At 43.5% G+C, this 16,176-nt stretch overlaps 1 protein-coding gene across 1 annotated transcript; it reads right to left on the bottom strand.

Annotated features, from left to right (window-relative positions):
- Positions 1 to 11,646: 11,646 nt before the first annotated feature.
- LOC150028967 (uncharacterized) lies at positions 11,647 to 12,892 on the bottom strand. Its single transcript, XM_090299400.1, has 2 exons — positions 11,729 to 12,892; positions 11,647 to 11,685 (listed from the first exon to the last, which is right to left on the bottom strand). The coding sequence occupies exons 1-2, from the start codon at positions 12,890 to 12,892 to the stop codon at positions 11,647 to 11,649; spliced, it is 1,203 nt and encodes a 400-aa protein (XP_090155526.1).
- Positions 12,893 to 16,176: the final 3,284 nt, after the last annotated feature.

The following is a 16,176-nucleotide window of genomic DNA, read 5'->3' on the forward strand; positions in this document are numbered from 1 at the left end:
AGTTGTTCATCTTTATTCCAAGTTGTCTTGTTGTTTTTGTGTTTTAATATTGTTCCTACAAGATCTGAACCCTGCAAAACACTTCCTCTGATGATGTCCTATGTTGTTCTTCTCGTCTTGTCGGTCTTTCGGTTGGTCTTCTTCCAGCTGGATCTTTGGCTTGGACACGATGGGGGGAGTACCTGCGAAGACACTTCGACGATCAAGTCAGACCGAGAGCTAAGTACCAGAAGAGTGGGGAGTGAATAGTTACCTTGGGTGATGTGCCTCTTCTGCTATTTATACTGCTCTAGGTGGGTTATGGCCGTTGTGGGCCTGCTTTAGGGTCCAAACGAAGGCCCAATTGTGTCTTAACCGTGCTTATCATTTAAGTTGGGTTGTTTATACCTAATTACGCGTTTAGCTTCGCCTGTTGTCGTCTAGTCGGTTTTGTCGTCTAGTCGGTCTAGTCGGCCTTTCGGCCATCTGGTAGTACATATGCCCCCAGGCTCAAGTGAGTTGGCTAAAATGTAACGTAGAGTCGAATTGCCGTGAGCCTTCAGTTGGTTGAGGTTGAGTACGTTGGCTTGTACTCGAGGCGCGTGTGCGTGGTACTGTGGGATGTGACCGCTGGGTAAGATCTCACGCGTTCATTGCGTGTGGATCCAACGGTGGGCATTCGTTTTGACGCTTCGCCTTCTCGTTTCTCTCACCTATAAATAGAAGTGGGAGTGGGCTCCGATTTCTTCACGTGATTCGTGAACTAGCTCCGAGAGTCCGACAGCCGAGTGATATTCCTGCGTTCCTTGTGTATTGGTTGAAGAGTTTCCTGGAGGTAACAATGTCTTTTCTTTCGGCTGCTGCCTCATGTTCTTCTGTGTCTAGGGGGTTTGATAGGGAGAGGCCATTGGCTGATGATATCCCTATCATAGATGCCGAGGATGCCGAAGGCTCTTCTCGGGCTGTCGGTCCTTTGAGTCGGGAAAGTGAACAACCCGCAGTGATGGCATTTCATGAAGGTCTTCTTGAATCATGTAAGAAAAAGTGGTGCGGAAGCTATGAAGGTGTGTGAGCAAGATCCTCCTAAGAGTGGTGTTGATCTTGAAGGTGCATGATGTGTATGAAGCTAGAGAGGTTCGGCCAACCCAAGGAGAGGTGAAGGAGATGAAGTTTAGAGCCTAGAATTCTAGGGAGAAGCAAAGCTTAGCACAAAATGGCAGCATAACTTTACTCACAATAAACTTGGAAAATACAAGAGTTAGCCTTCCTATTTATAGGCTATTTGGACGTAGAAGCTAAGCTAATAGCTAATGAAATGGAAACCAAATGAAATGCAAATCATAAGCCATGTGCCATGACCGGTCACACATAGAAAGCTTCTAGAAAGTTTCACTCAAATATGCTTTCTACACTACTCTAATTACTAAGTACCCCTAATGGGCCTTTATGCAACATGTACAAAGCTTTCTCTCTTCCATCCGTGGCTTCATTTACTTGGGCTTGAACATGCTTAGCCATTGACCTTGTGAGAGGACCTAGACGGTCTAGTTCCACATCTAGACGCTCCATGGGTAGCCTCCCTTCTTCACGTCCTAGACGCTCCTTCCTTGTAGCTAGACGCTCTTCTTGGTCTAGACGCTCTTCATGGTTTGGGCTTTGGCTCCCATGGCTAGATGTGCTTGGCCCTCTTCCATCATCCCCTCTCCCTTGGAAAGGATTTGTCCTCAAATCCAGCTCGTCATCGTCATTGGTACCTACAAATGGAGAAAGATCAATTATATTAAAAGTGTCATGTACTCCATATTCAAGAGGTAGGTCCAATTTATATGCATTGTTGTTGACTCGCTTGAGGACTTGAAAGGGTCCATCACCTCGGGGACTTAGTTTGGACTTCCTTTGAGTTGGAAATCTATCTTTGTGAAGGTGAAGCCAAACTAAGTCTCCTTCCTCAAAAATTATTTCTCTCTTCCCCTTATTGTTGTATTTTGTGTACTTCTCATTTTGTTGTTGTATTTGGAGTTTAATCTTCTCATGCATTTTCTTTACAAATTCAGCTTTGATTACGCCTTCCTTATGCACAAAATCTTGTGGATTAGGAAGGGGTATCAAATCCATGGGTGTGAGAGGATTAAAGCCATATACTACTTCAAAAGGAGAAGCATTAGTAGTCTTGTGAACTACTCTATTGTAAGCAAATTCAATATGGGGAAGGTACTCATCCCAAGATTTGTGGCTGCCCTTCATGATAGCCCTAAGCATAGTTCCAAGAGATCTATTGACTACTTCGGTTTGTCCATCCGTTTGAGGATGACAAGAAGTTGAAAATTGTAGTCTTGTTCCAAGTTTACCCCAAAGAGTTTTCCAAAAGTGGCTGATAAACTTGGGATCTCTATCGGACACTATACTTCTAGGGAGACCATGGAGTCTCACCACTTCTCTAAAGAAGAGTTTAGAAATATTTTGAGCATCATCTACTTTGTGGCATGGAATAAAATGGGACATTTTGCTAAAACGGTCCACTACCACAAAGATAGAGTCATGGCCTCTTGCAGTCCTAGGAAGTCCTAAAATGAAATCCATGCTAATGTCTTCCCAAGGAGCATTTGCAATCGGCAAAGGGGTGTAGAGTCCATGCGGCATTGTTCTAGACTTTGCTTTTAAACATGAGATGCATCTAGAACAATTTCGTTGGACATCTTTCCTCACGTGTGGCCAACAAAATTTTGCTTTTAAAAGATCTAGAGTTTTATCAACTCCAAAGTGGCCCATGAGTCCCCCCTCATGTGATTCTTTGACAAGGAGTTTCCTATGTGTTCCTTGGGGAATGCAAAGTTTTCCCTCTTTAAAAAGATATCCCTCGGACACATAGTAACCTCCTTGCGCTCTATGTAGACATTGGGCATAGATGGATGAGAGTTCTTGATCGTCTTGGTAAAGCTCTCTTATGTGGTCAAATCCAAGAATTTGGGCACCCAATTTTGAAAGGAGTGTATGCCGTCTTGAAAGAGCATCGACCACTATATTGGTGCTTCCTTTCTTGTATTTGATTACATAAGGAAATTGTTCAAGAAATTCCATCCATTTAGCATGTCTCTTGTTGAGCTTGTGTTGGCCCTTTAAATATTTTAAAGACTCGTGATCACTATGGATGACAAATTCTTTGGACACAAGGTAGTGTTCCCAAGTCTTTAGGGCTCGCACAAGAGCATAGAGCTCTTTGTCATAGGTGGGGTAGTTGAGGGTGGCACCATGGAGTTTTTCACTAAAATAAGCAATGGGGTGTCCACCTTGCAACAAAACCGCACCTATGCCTACCCCCGATGCATCACACTCTATCTCAAAAGTTTTGGAAAAATTTGGAAGAGATAGGATGAGTGCATTGGTGAGTTGAGCTTTTAGCCTTTGAAAGGCTTGCTCATGCTTTTCATTCCAACAAAATGCAACATCTTTTTTAACAAGTTCATTCAAAGGAGATGCTAGGCTAGAAAAATTAGGGACAAACCTTCTATAAAAGCTAGCTAACCCATGAAAACTTCTTACATCACTTACATTTTGTGGAGTTGGCCACTCTCGGATGGCTTTGATTTTTTCGGGATCTACATGCACCCCCTTATTGTTTACTATGAAGCCTAAGAAGACTACACTATCTACACCAAAGGTACACTTATCCCTATTTGCAAAAAGACTATTTTTCCTAAGAACTAGAAGAACTTCCCTAAGGTGACTTAGATGGTCTTCTAGGGTTTTACTATATACTAAAATATCATCAAAGTAAACTACTACATATTTACCTATACAATCCCTCAAGGTGTGATTCATAAGCCTCATGAATGTACTTGGGGCATTAGTAAGCCCAAAGGGCATCACCAACCACTCGTATAATCCAAATTTGGTCTTAAAAGCGGTTTTCCACTCATCACCCTCCTTGATTCGAATTTGGTGATATCCACTTTTAAGGTCAATTTTGGAGAATAGAGTTGACCCATGCAATTCATCAAGCATATCGTCAAGCCTTGGGATTGGATGCCTATACTTGATGGTGATGTTGTTGATTGCTCGACAATCACAACACATGCGCCATTTTCCATCTTTTTTGGGCACCAACAAGACAGGTACAGCACAAGGGCTTAGGCTCTTTTGAACCCAACCCTTCTCCAACAAGTCTTGAACTTGTGATTCTATCTCCTTTGTTTCCTCAGGGTTGGTTCTATAAGCAGGCCTATTTGGTAGGCTTGCCCCCGGAATAAAGTCAATTTGATGTTCTATCCCCCTTAGAGGAGGAAGCCCAATGGGTCCCTCATGGGAGAATAGATTTTTAAATTCACTTAAAAGATTTTCTATTTGAGGAGGTAAATTCATAAGTTCACTACTTGTGGCAGTGCATGTAAGTGCTCCTTTACAAAAGATAAGGCTTGGTTGTTCAACAAGAAGCAAATTTTCAAAAACGTTTTCAAGAGGCTTTTCTTGTTGACCAACCTTGTGGGAAGGAACACTCTTCTCCCACGCCTTCCTATCCCTAAGGATTTTCTCTTTTTCTAGCGCTCTTTTTTGTTTGTTTTCCTCATCCCTCTTTTGCTTCATTTGTATTTGGTCTTTTACCACTTGAGAATGTGGTAAAGGACTAAGTACAAACTTTTTATACTTGTGGGTGAAGGAAATTTCGTTAGTGAGACCATCATGCAAGGTTTTCTTATCAAATTGCCATGGTCTCCCTAATAAGATATGACAAGCTTCCATAGGTACTACATCACATAAAACCTTATCTTTGTAGTTCCCTATGGAAAACTTGATTTCCACTTGCTTGTCTACATGTAGTTCCCCATTTTCATTAAGCCATTGAAGTTTATAAGGTTTTGGGTGAGGAACTACTTGTAGCTTAAGCTTCTCCACCATTCTAGCGCTACAACAATTGCAACTAGACCCACTATCCACAATGAGAGAGCATATGTTTTCTAAAACATTGCATCTTGTATGAAATATGTTCTCTCTTTGTGTTTCAATGGATGTGCTAGGGTGATTGTTGAGGGTTCTCCTAATCATAAGCAATTCTCCCTCTAGGGGAGCTACCCTCTCATCCTCCCCCCCTCCTCTTTCTCACTAGGCTCATCCTCGCCACTAGTGTACTCGTCTACACCCTTAAGAAACAAAGTCCTTTGGTTTGGACATTGTGCTTGCACATGTCCTCTTCCATAGCACTTGAAACACTTGACATCTCTAGCTCGGATGGGTGGGGTGGAGGTTTCTTTGGTAAAAGGTTTGGTAGGTTCTTTTGGTTTTTCTTTGGATGTACTACCCTCCCTTCTAAACTCTTTCTTGGGATAAAAGTTAGAGTAAGGGCTCACCTTTTGACTTGATGTTTTGCGTAAAATTTGTTGCTCAACTTTAATGCAAAGTTGAACCAAATCATTCAAGTCTTGATAAGGTAAGAGCTCCACTCTATCTCTTATCTCAAGTGATAGGCCACTAAGGAACCTAGCTATTGTGGTATCCTCCTCTTCTCTAATGGAGGCTCTCATCATGTAGAGCTCCATTTTTTGTCTATACTCTTCCACACTCATGTTTCTTTGTTGGAGTCTTTGGAGCTTGTCCATCAACTCCCTATGGTAGTAGGAAGGTATGTGTCGGCGTCTTAGGGCTCCCCTAAGGTCATTCCAATATGTAATGGGAGGTTCCCTATGAAGACGCCTTTCTCTTTCGAGAGAGGTCCACCAATACATGGCATTCCCTTGGAAGCTAAGGGCGGCTAAGGGTACTTTACGTTCCTCACTTACCCTATGGCAAGCAAAGAGTTGCTCTACCTTCATTTCCCAATCTAGATAAATTTCTACATTTTCTTTTCCATGAAAATGAGGTAAGTCTACTCTAGTTTCCCTTGGCACCTCTTGCTCCCTTTGCCTATTCCTTCTAGGGGGTGGTTGGTAGTAGTCATTAATTCTAAGGCTTCCCTCCCCTAGAGACTCATTGCTCCTAGATGCATGAGTATGAGTTTTTTTTTTTTTTGTGATTTTTGTGATTTCTCTTCTTGAGCTTTAGCCATCTCATTGATTTTGTTCTCATTCTCCAATTGTCTAAAAGAAATTAATTGTACCGCTTGTGATACTTCTTTCAAAAGAGTTTTCAAAGATTTTACTTCACTTTCAATAGACTTTGGAGAATGAGAAGAAGAAGACATGGCTAAAACTTTGTGTATATAGGTGTTTTACTTTGAGAAAGTTTAGAAAAGTTAAAGAAGGTAGTTTTCCAGGTAAGGGATGTGAGTCACAAAGGACTACTTAAGTACCAAGCCTTTTCCTTGCCAAAAACTATCCTCCAATATCTTCACACAAAACTTTCTCTTAGTGAAACACTTAGAACACAAATAAGTTGAGAAATAAATGCAAGAAAACAATGTAAGCTATCTATTCAACAAAACTAGTCGGTTTAACACAAATTTAAACAAAACTAACCATGCAAAGCGTCAATACTTAAAGCAATAGAAAAGCAAATACAAACAAGTAACAATTACTAAACAAGAATGCTATACTATTCGGCCCTAGGTGAGGCTTCTTGGACACTTTGAGCCCTTGAAGACACACTCACCGTCTAAAGCATAATTAAGAGGTAATTAACACAAATTAAGTTGTAAGGAATTTAAGAAAAACCCCCTTTGTTGATCCTCTTTTTGCTAGTGTCACTCCTTCTTGTTGTCTTTGCTTGTTAGTCCTCCAAATGTGTGTAGTGTTTTGAGAAAGTTTGCTTCGGCTTTGTCTTTGTCTTCCCCTTAGAATGAAGGTCTTGATTCTCCAATTTCCAGCACCTATCAAAGGGCTAAACCTTAACCAAGTCAAGTTTCAATTCACATAAGCACCAAAGGAGAGAAGAAATTCCAGCACCCAAATTAGAGGTCAAAGAACAAAAGCAAGAAACAATTAAATTGAATAAAACAGTACCACCAAAAGGAGTTAGATTATGACAACTAGAAAGAGGTTCAAGAAATATTAAGCAAGCAAATAAAAGGTACCAAAATAAAGGTAGGCACACAAAAGAATCCTAAGAATGGCACTAGATTTAGATGACCAAATAAAAAAAAACAGCACCACTGGAAAATGTTGTGGGCCAGAAACGTGTTTTTCCCCAATTTATGCTGAGCTGTGTTTTTAAGATATGATTCTGAAATTTGATATGCAAGATATTCAAGATCTTAGCTAAATACTGGCTTTGGAATCACTCAAAACGCATGCACCAATTTGTTTTAATAAATTTTGCAATTTTGGTGTTCAGTTACGCCAACTGTAGCGCCTCAGGTTTGCACACTGATTTTAAAAGATTTATCATTTTTTTTCTGTTGCTTCTTTTGGACTAATTCTTTTTTTGTCCTTTCTATAACACTTCAAACTTGCAAATTCCAGAGAATCAAAATTTTCCTATGAGTGGAAATATTTTTCTGTATCAAAACAGTCAGCACAGAAAATCTGAAACAGGGGATTCTGAAAACTGGAAACAAAAACAGCAAGATACCAAAGTTTAGACACAATGGAAATTTGTGAAATAGAATTGTGTAGGATCTAAACACAATATGAACTCAAAATAAAATTAAAAAGGCACCAAAAGAACAAAGAATAGCAGATTCAAGCAATTAAAGAGACCCAAAATCAAGAAACAATCAAGCCAAATAAAAGGACTACTATGAATTGTTGACAATAAGGATGAACATGACTTGACAAAACATGTATAAATTCAGAAAATTAAAGACTCAAAGCATAATATGAACCAAATAATGAAAGCAATAAAGACTCAAAAGCCTAAGAGAAGATAGAGAAGCTGCTGAAGGAACTAGAGGTGGCCGAAGATAGCGTCATGGAGGAACATGAACTTGGCTTTAAGAAAGCCCTTCGGCAAGCGGCCTTCTTCTATAATGTTCCCTTGGATGAAGGGAAATTCGATGTTGACAAGGATTTCTACGAAGGCCAACTCATGCCGATAGATCAAATTCCAAGCTCACCTCAAGTTCTAGCTCCCCTGACAGCTCCAGCGGTCGAACACCTAGAGTCCAATAGCTAGGTTGGTTCTCCATGCATGGGTCGCGTTTAATTGTTATTTTTTGTAAAGTCGTGACCCCTTCTTTTTGTGTAATCGATACGGCGTAGCCGGTTTCTTTTGAATATAATGAATGAGAAGTTATTTTTAATTTGAATGTCGTCTTTCGCTCACTTCTCGTATACGCGTTTATTGTTACTTGTACGGTTGACTGTTTCTTTGAGACCCTCTTAGCCGAGAGGTTTATTATTGCACTCAGCAGGGATTCACTTGGGTGAATTCTTCCTTGGCCGAGAGGTTTATCTTGAACTCTCTTGGCCGAGAGGTTTTTTTTGTCGCGCTCTCGGCAGGGATTCACTTGGATGAATTCTTCCTTGGCCGAGAGGTTTCTTTGAGACTCTCTTGGCCGAGAGGTATTTTGTTGCACTCTCGGCAGGGATTCACTTGGGTGAATTCTTCCTTGGCCGAGAGGTTTATCTCGAACTCTCTTGGCCGAGAGGTTTTTTTTGTTGCGCTCTCGGCAGGGATTCACTTGGATGAATTCTTCCTTGGCCGAGAGGTTTCTTTGAGACTCTCTTGGTCGAGAGGTATTTTGTTGCACTCTCGGCAGGGATTCACTTGGGTGAATTCTTCCTTGGCCGAGAGGTTTATCTTGAACTCTCTTGGCGGAGAGGTTTTTTTGTCGCGCTCTCGGCAGGGATTCACTTGGATGAATTCTTCCTTGGCCGAGAGGTTTCTTTGAGACTCTCTTGGCCGAGAGGTTTATCTTGAACTCTCTTGGCCGAGAGGTTTTTTTTTTTTTTTTTGCGCTCTCGGCAGGGATTCACTTGGATGAATTCTTCCTTGGTCGAGAGGTTTCTTTGAGACTCTCTTGGCCGAGAGGGATTTTATTGCACTCTCGGCAGGGATTCACTTGGGTGAATTCTTCCTTGGCCGAGAGGTTTATCTTGAACTTTCTTGGCCGAGAGGTTTTTTTGTCGCACTCTCGGCAGGGATTCACTTGGATGAATTCTTCCTTGGCCGAGAGGTTTCTTTGAGACTCTCTTGGCCGAGAGGTATTTTGTTGCACTCTCGGCAGGGATTCACTTGGGTGAATTCTTCCTTGGCCGAGAAGTGTCTTTGTATTAATGATTTGCCAGAGAATTTTGACTGATAAACATGATTTCATTGATTGTGGTGCCTCGTTAAAACCTTCTTCAATCAAAAACCCTCGGGATAGCCCTCTAGGAAAAAAGATTGAAGGTAGGAAAGAGTACACCTATAATACATGTTAACTGAAATACATTTTCAAATGGCTCGCGTTCCACGTCCTGGGAACTTCTCCGCCATCCAAGTGTTCTAGGCGATATGCGCCGTTCTGGAGATTTTCTCTGACCTTGAAGGGGCCCTCCCAGTTTGCATTGAACTTTCCTTCTGCTGGGATCTTGCGAGCTTCCCCTTTCATTCTCCAGACCAGGTCTCCTTCTTAGAAGGCTCTTGGTTTAGTCTTAGAATTGTATCTTCTCGCAGCCATCTGCTTCAAGCTTGTTCCCTTATCTTGGCCTTGTCGCGTGCTTCTTGGAGCAAATCCAACTCCGCTCTTAGACACTCTTCATTCATCTTCAAACTGTGGAGTTCTCTTCGGATTGTCGGCTCTCCAACTTCAACTGGCAGCATGGCGTCTGTGCCGTAGGTGAGATTGTACGGGGTTTCCCCAGTTGCCGAGTGGGGGGTACACCGGTATGCCCAGAGAACTTCTACGAGCTCCTCTACCCACTTACCTTTGGCACTGCCAAGTCTTTTCTTTAATTCGTTCAGGATGACTTTGTTAGCAGATTCGGCTTGGCCATTGGTTTGCGGGTGCTCCACGGAACTTGTCTTGTGCTGGACACCCAGGCTTTCATAGAATTCGGCCAACTTGCGATCAGTAAATTGTCTCCCATTGTCCGTGATGATGGTGTGCGGGATTTCGAACCTGCAAATGATGTCTTTCCATACAAAGTTCTGGACTTGTCTAGCTGTGATGTTTGCGAGGGGTTCCGCCTCAATCCACTTTGTAAAGTAATCAACTGCGACCAGTAGAAACTTCCTTTGCCCGGTTGCCTGGGGGAAGGGACCTATTATGTCCATCCCCCACAGGGCAAAAGGCCAGGGAGAATTGATGCTTTGCAAGTTGTGAGGGTGTGGGTGGATTAGCGGACCATGCTCTTAACAACTTACACATTTTTTCACAAAGTTGGTGCAATCGGTTCTTAGCGTCGGCCAATAGTATCCGGCCCTCAGGACTCTCGTCGCCATTGTTCGGGCCCCGGAATGTAACCCACACGCCCCTTGGTGTAATTCTTGCAGAATGTACTCGGCTTCTACTTTCGACACACATTTGAGCAATGGGGTTGAGAATCCTCGCTTGTATAAGTTTTCTCCTATTATAACAAACCGTGACGCTTTCTTGGATAGGGGCAAGTCATGGTCGCCCTTCCCTTCTTCACGGTCCTTGACAGCTTTTTTCATGTCGGACACCCAGTCGTCTTCTCCTTTCTCGGTGACCATGCATTCCCCGATGGGGACCGACGGAGCCGATAAGATCTGCTGAATGACAGAGGCGTGTCGGCCTTTCGTCTTAGTGGTTGCCAGTTTTGACAGGGTGTCGGCCCTCAGGTTTTCTTGTCGTTTCACATGATTTATCTTGACATTTTTGAAACTGGCTGATGATGTTAACCACTCTGTGGTAGTATTTCAGGAGCAGAGGATCTTTGATTTAGTAGTTCCCATTGACATGTTCGACCATGAGTTGCGAGTCCGTATGACATTCCACCTTCTGAGCTCCCACATCTTTTGCCAGCAACAGCCCGACTATGAGTGCTTCATATTCTGCTTGATTGTTCGATGTGGGGAACCCAAAACGTAAAGATTGCTCAATCTGTATATTTTTTGGCCCTTCCAGAACAATTCCGGCTCCTCCACCCTTCTTACTTGAGGAGCCATCGACATGCAGGATCCATATGGTTTCAGGTTCTTGGCATTGCTGCAACTCTGAAGTGAAGTCTGCCAAGCATTGGGACTTGATAGGTCCTTGTGGTTCGTATTTAATGCTGAATTCGGACAACTCGACTGACCAGCCAATCATTCTTCCGGCCAACTCGGGTTTTTGCAAAATCTTATTGATGGGGAAGTCGGTTCGCACTATAACCTCGTGACTTTGGAAATATTGTCGTAGCCTTCTGGAGGCATGGACGAGGGCTAGAGCTACCTTCTCGATCATTTGATACCGGGTTTCGGCATCCTGTAGTACTCGGCTAACGAAATAGACTGGTTTTTGTTCTGTTTTGCCTTGTACTATGGCGGCACTTACGGCTTCCGGCGACACGACCAGGTAGACCAGTAGAGGGATCCCATGGACGGGTTTGCTTAGAATAGGCGGTTCGGCCAACGCCTTTTTTACCGTTTGAAAAGCTTCTTCGCAACTTTCATTCCATGTGAACTTCTCTGCTTTCTTCATGAGCCTCAAGATCGGTCTGATCTTATCCGCTAGTCTAGGCATAAATCTGGACAAGGACGTCAGTCTTCCCACCAGCCGCTGAACTTCTTTCAGGTTTTCCGGGCTTCTCATAGTTTCCAAGGCCCGACACTTGTCCGGATTCGCCTCGATTCCTCGGCTTGTCAGCATAAAGCCTAGGAACTTGCCTCCTTCAACTCCAAACACGCATTTCTCTGGGTTAAGGCGCATGTCATACTTCCTTATCTGCTGGAAGACCTCGGCCAAGTCGTTGGCGTGTTGTTCCACGCTATCGGATTTTACAATTATGTCGTCAACATATACTTCCATGGTCCTTCCTATCTGGTCTCGGAACATCTGGTCCATGAGCCTCTGATAGGTGGCTCCAGCATTCTTGAGGCCGAAAGGCATGACCTCATAGCAAAAATTGGCTTTGTCGGTAATGAAGGTTGTCTTCTCTCGGTCTGCCAGATTCATGCGTATTTGGTTGTACCTAGAGTATGCATCAAGAAAACTTAACACTTTGTGACCGGCTGCGCCATCTACCAGCCGGTCAATGCTCGGCAATGGATATGCATCTTTTGGACAGGCCCTGTTAAGATGGGTGTAATCAGTACACATTCGCCACTTTCCATTGTTCTTCTGCACCAGGACGATGTTTGCCAACCACGTGGTGTAATGCACTTCTCGGTAAAACCTAGCATCCAGTAGTTTCCTGGTTTCCTCTTCGACTATCCGTCCTTTTTCTCCCACGAACTTTCTCTTCTTCTGGGCTACCGGCCTAGCCTCCTTACAGACTGATAGTTTGTGCGAGATTATGCGAGGATCTATTCCCGGCATGTCGGCTACCGACCATGCGAACAAGTCCGTATTTTTGTATAGGACAGCTGTGATAATGTTCTTTCCCTCTTCTCCTAAGGTTGATCCCAAACGTGTATTCTGACCTGCTCGGCCCACTCGGCATAGCACCACCTCTTCCTTGGGTTCCACCTGAGGTTCGTCATTCGGTCTTGGATCCAGGTCATCACTCAAGGATATATGATGAACCTCGGCCCTCCGGGTGGGTGTTCGCGGCGGCAGAATCTTCAAACTTGCCGCGTAACATTCTCTAGCAGTCTTCTGGTCGGCATGGAGAGTGACCACCTCTCGGCCCCTACTCGGGTTGTCGGCTGGAAACTTCATGGCCAGGTGGGGTGTCGAGACTATAGCTCCCAATTTGTTGAGAGAGGATCGCCCGATCAAAATATTATAAGACGTTTCGGCGTCGACAAGCAGGTATCTGATTTTGATCGTCCGGCAGTCTCGATTTCCTTCTCCAAACTTGGTGTCCAGGTCAATGTACCCTCTGGTGTTGACTCTCTGCCCCGCGAAGCCAATGATTTGTTCATCATACTGGACAATGTCGTCGTCAGATATGCCCATCTTTCGGAAGGTCTTCCAATACAAGATATCCACAGAGCTTCCTTGATCTATCAGAGTTTTCATGATGACAAAGTTGGCTACTTCGATGGTGACTACCATAGGGTCATCATGCTTCGGGTTTATGTTTCTGAAGTCCGAATTCGTGAAAAGCATGGGAGGCAGGCTTCTCCTGCTGCTTCTGCTGATGGAGTACACCGAACTGACCGCTCGGAGGTGTCTTTTTCGGGAGGATGATGTAGTTCCTCCTCCCGCGAAACCCCCGGCGATCATGTTTATGACTCCCCGTACCGGCATGGTTCTTCGAAGATCTCTTCCTCCTCGTCCTTCTCGGCCTTCTCGGCCTCTTCGGCCTCTCTGTTCGTTTGCCTGTGTGTCCCTACGCCCTTCTCTCTTTTCCATGTCAACTTCGTTTTTCCCGTCTTCTCGGCTTGTCTGGACAAAGCGTCGCAGATGACCAGCTTGGATGAGCTCTTCGATTTTATCCTTCAGTGCCCAACAATCTTCCGTTGTGTGCCCAAAATTGCGGTGGTAGCGACAATGCTTGGTTTGGTCGGCACTCTGCGGAGTAGGAGTCCTGCTTGGTGCCTTCAGGAGATCTGCATTGAGAGCTTCCTCTAAGACCCTCGACCTTTCGGCAGTCAGGGGGGTGTAACGGTTGAAACGTGGTCCCTTGGGAAAGTCTCTAGGCTTCCCAAAATGTGTTGGTCTGCTTCTGTCTCTCCTCCTCTCAGGTTCGTCGGGCGCTTGAGCCCTACTCCGAAACTCTTTCAATTCCTCCAGCTGCATGTATTTGGTGGCTCTTTGGCGCAACTCATCCAATGTTGTGGCCGGTTGCATGCATAAACTGTCCGAGAACGGTCCCGGCTTCAGTGCAGTCACCATGTGGTGCATCGCCACTTCTGGACTTAGGTTTCGTATGTCTAACGCTGTTTTGCTGAATCTGTTCATGAAGGCCCTCAAGGTCTCCGACTTCTCTTGCCGAATATTCACTAAGGCGATCGAAGTGAGGTGGTGTGGTCGGCTGGTAGTGAACTGTGCTCCAAACTTAGCCGCAAGTGTGTCGAAGCAATCTATGGATTGAGCTGGCAGTCGAGTGAACCAGCTCAATGTTGCCCCCTTAAGTGAGGTGGGGAATATTCGGCACCACAACGCGTCTTCCGCCGTATGCAAGCCGACCTGTGTCAGGTACGCATTTACATGCTCATCAAGATCCGTGGATCCGTCATACTTGTCCAACGCGGGGTTGTTCCAGGTTCCCGGCAAGGGGACTTCAAGGATGGTTTCAGTAAAGGGGCTTCTTCGAGGCGCCGTGTTTAGCGCATTGTTTGAGGCCGGCCTTATGTTTTCTTGATACGAGCTCCCGGCCTCACGTGTATCCGTGTTCGCGTGATCTCCTGAGGGGATATTATCCATGGCTTCCGGTATTTCCGGCTTCTCAGCAAGCTTTTCTTTCATCCGAGCGTTCTCCTTCCTCAAAGCTTCCATTTCCTGCTGCATTTTCAAGATTAACGTCATAGGGTCTGGACGGCTGGTTTCTTCTTGTGCATTCCTATCGTTACCCGTCATGTTCCTCGTAGTCACCATGCGGACAATTCGTGGGGATTTCTTCTCGGCCCCACGGTGGGCGCCAAAATGTTCCTACAAGATCTGAACCCTGCAGAACACTTCCTCTGATGATGTCCTGTGTTGTTCTTCTCGTCTTGTCGGTCTTTCGGTTGGTCTTCTTCCAGCTGGATCTTTGGCTTGGACACGATGGGGGGAGTACCTGCGAAGACACTCCGACGATCAAGTCAGACCGAGAGCTAAGTACCAGAAGAGTGGGGAGTGAATAGTTACCTTGGGTGATGTGCCTCTTCTGCTATTTATACTGCTCTAGGTGGGCTATGGCCGCTGTGGGCCTGCTTTAGGGTCCAAACGAAGGCCCAATTGTGTCTTAACCGTGCTTATCATTTAAGTTGGGTTGTTTATACCTAATTACGCATTTAGCTTCGCCTGTTGTCGTCTAGTCGGTCTAGTCAGCCTTTCGGCCATCTGGTAGTACAAATATGATTTGAATGCTTATTTATTCATTTCAATCGGTGGGTTTTGTTCAAAATTGTGCTTGAACATCTATTTTCAATTTTGTGTAGGATTCTTGATATCTTTGTGTTGCTGTTTTTTTATTTTTAGGTATTTGAGTCTTGCTTGAAATTTCATTTGGGTCATATGATGTTCTTGAGTCTTTTCATTTTATGAATCCATAAGTTTTGTCTAAGTCATGTGTTTCCATATTTGTCAACAAATCCTAGTAGTACTCTTCTTGATTTATTTGTTTCTTGTTTTTTTTTGTTTGAATGCTTGATCTGAAATCTGCTTTGTTTTGATCCTTTGGTGCTTTTTTTAATTTTAGTTTGAGTTCTTATTTGTGTGCTAGATCCACACAAATTCCATCACATTTTTTCCATTGTGTTTTTGTTGGTATATCATTCTGTTTTTTATTCTAGATTTCAGAATCCCCTGTTTTCACAAATCTGTTTTGGCTGTTTTGCTTTATGAAAATTAAATACATCATAAGAAAATTCTGAGCCTCTGGATTTCACTAGATTGAGGTGTTAGCAAAAGAACAAAAAAAGAATCAGTTGAAAAAAAGAAATAGAAAAAAAAAGATAAATCTGACAAAAAAAGTGTGCAATCCTGACACTACATCTGGCAGTTATGAGCACTGATTTTAAAAAAATTATTAAAATTAATTGGTGCATGCGTTTGGAGTGAAACCAATGCCAAAAGTTTGTTAAGATCTTGATTTGTTTGTGTATCAATTTTCAGAAGCAAATACAAAAGAGCCAGCTCAGCATAAATCTTTAAAAGTCACGCATTCTGGACCACAACATTTTTCAGTGGTGCTGTTTTTGGTTTTTAAATCAAATCTAGTGTTATTCCTTAGGTTCCTTTTGTGTGTCATCCATTATTTGAGTGTCTTTTTATTTGCTTGTCTAATTTCATTTGAACTCTTTCTAGTTGTGTCACATTTAATTCCATTTGTGTGGTACTGTGTTTTCAAATTAATTTGTTTCTTGCTTTCTTTCTTTGACCTCTAAGCTTTGTGGTGGATTAAATATCAATTGGTACTTGTTGAGTGGGAATTGACTTGAGGGGAGTCTAGCTTTACTTAATAGGTGCTGGATTGAAGAATTTAATTACCTAATTCCAAGAGGATCAAAGGCAAGGGGCAGCAACAAACACATAATAAATACACCGCACACCTTGGAAGGCCCAACAAAGAAGAAACAACAAAGAGAGTGCAA

The sequence above is a fragment of the Phaseolus vulgaris genome, chromosome 2 (genome assembly GCF_051622355.1).
Source record: "Phaseolus vulgaris cultivar YP4 chromosome 2, ASM5162235v1, whole genome shotgun sequence".
Lineage (NCBI taxonomy): Eukaryota > Viridiplantae > Streptophyta > Magnoliopsida > Fabales > Fabaceae > Phaseolus > Phaseolus vulgaris.

Excerpts from the sequence above, each read along its gene's own strand:
- LOC150028967 (XM_090299400.1), bottom strand. The coding sequence starts at position 12,892 with ATGGGCATATCTGACGACGACATTGTCCAGTATGATGAACAAATCATT. Across the intron at positions 11,686-11,728 it reads ACGCCAACGACTTGGCCGAG|AGAAATGCGTGTTTGGAGTT; the intron begins GTCTTCCAGCAG and ends GCCTTAACCCAG.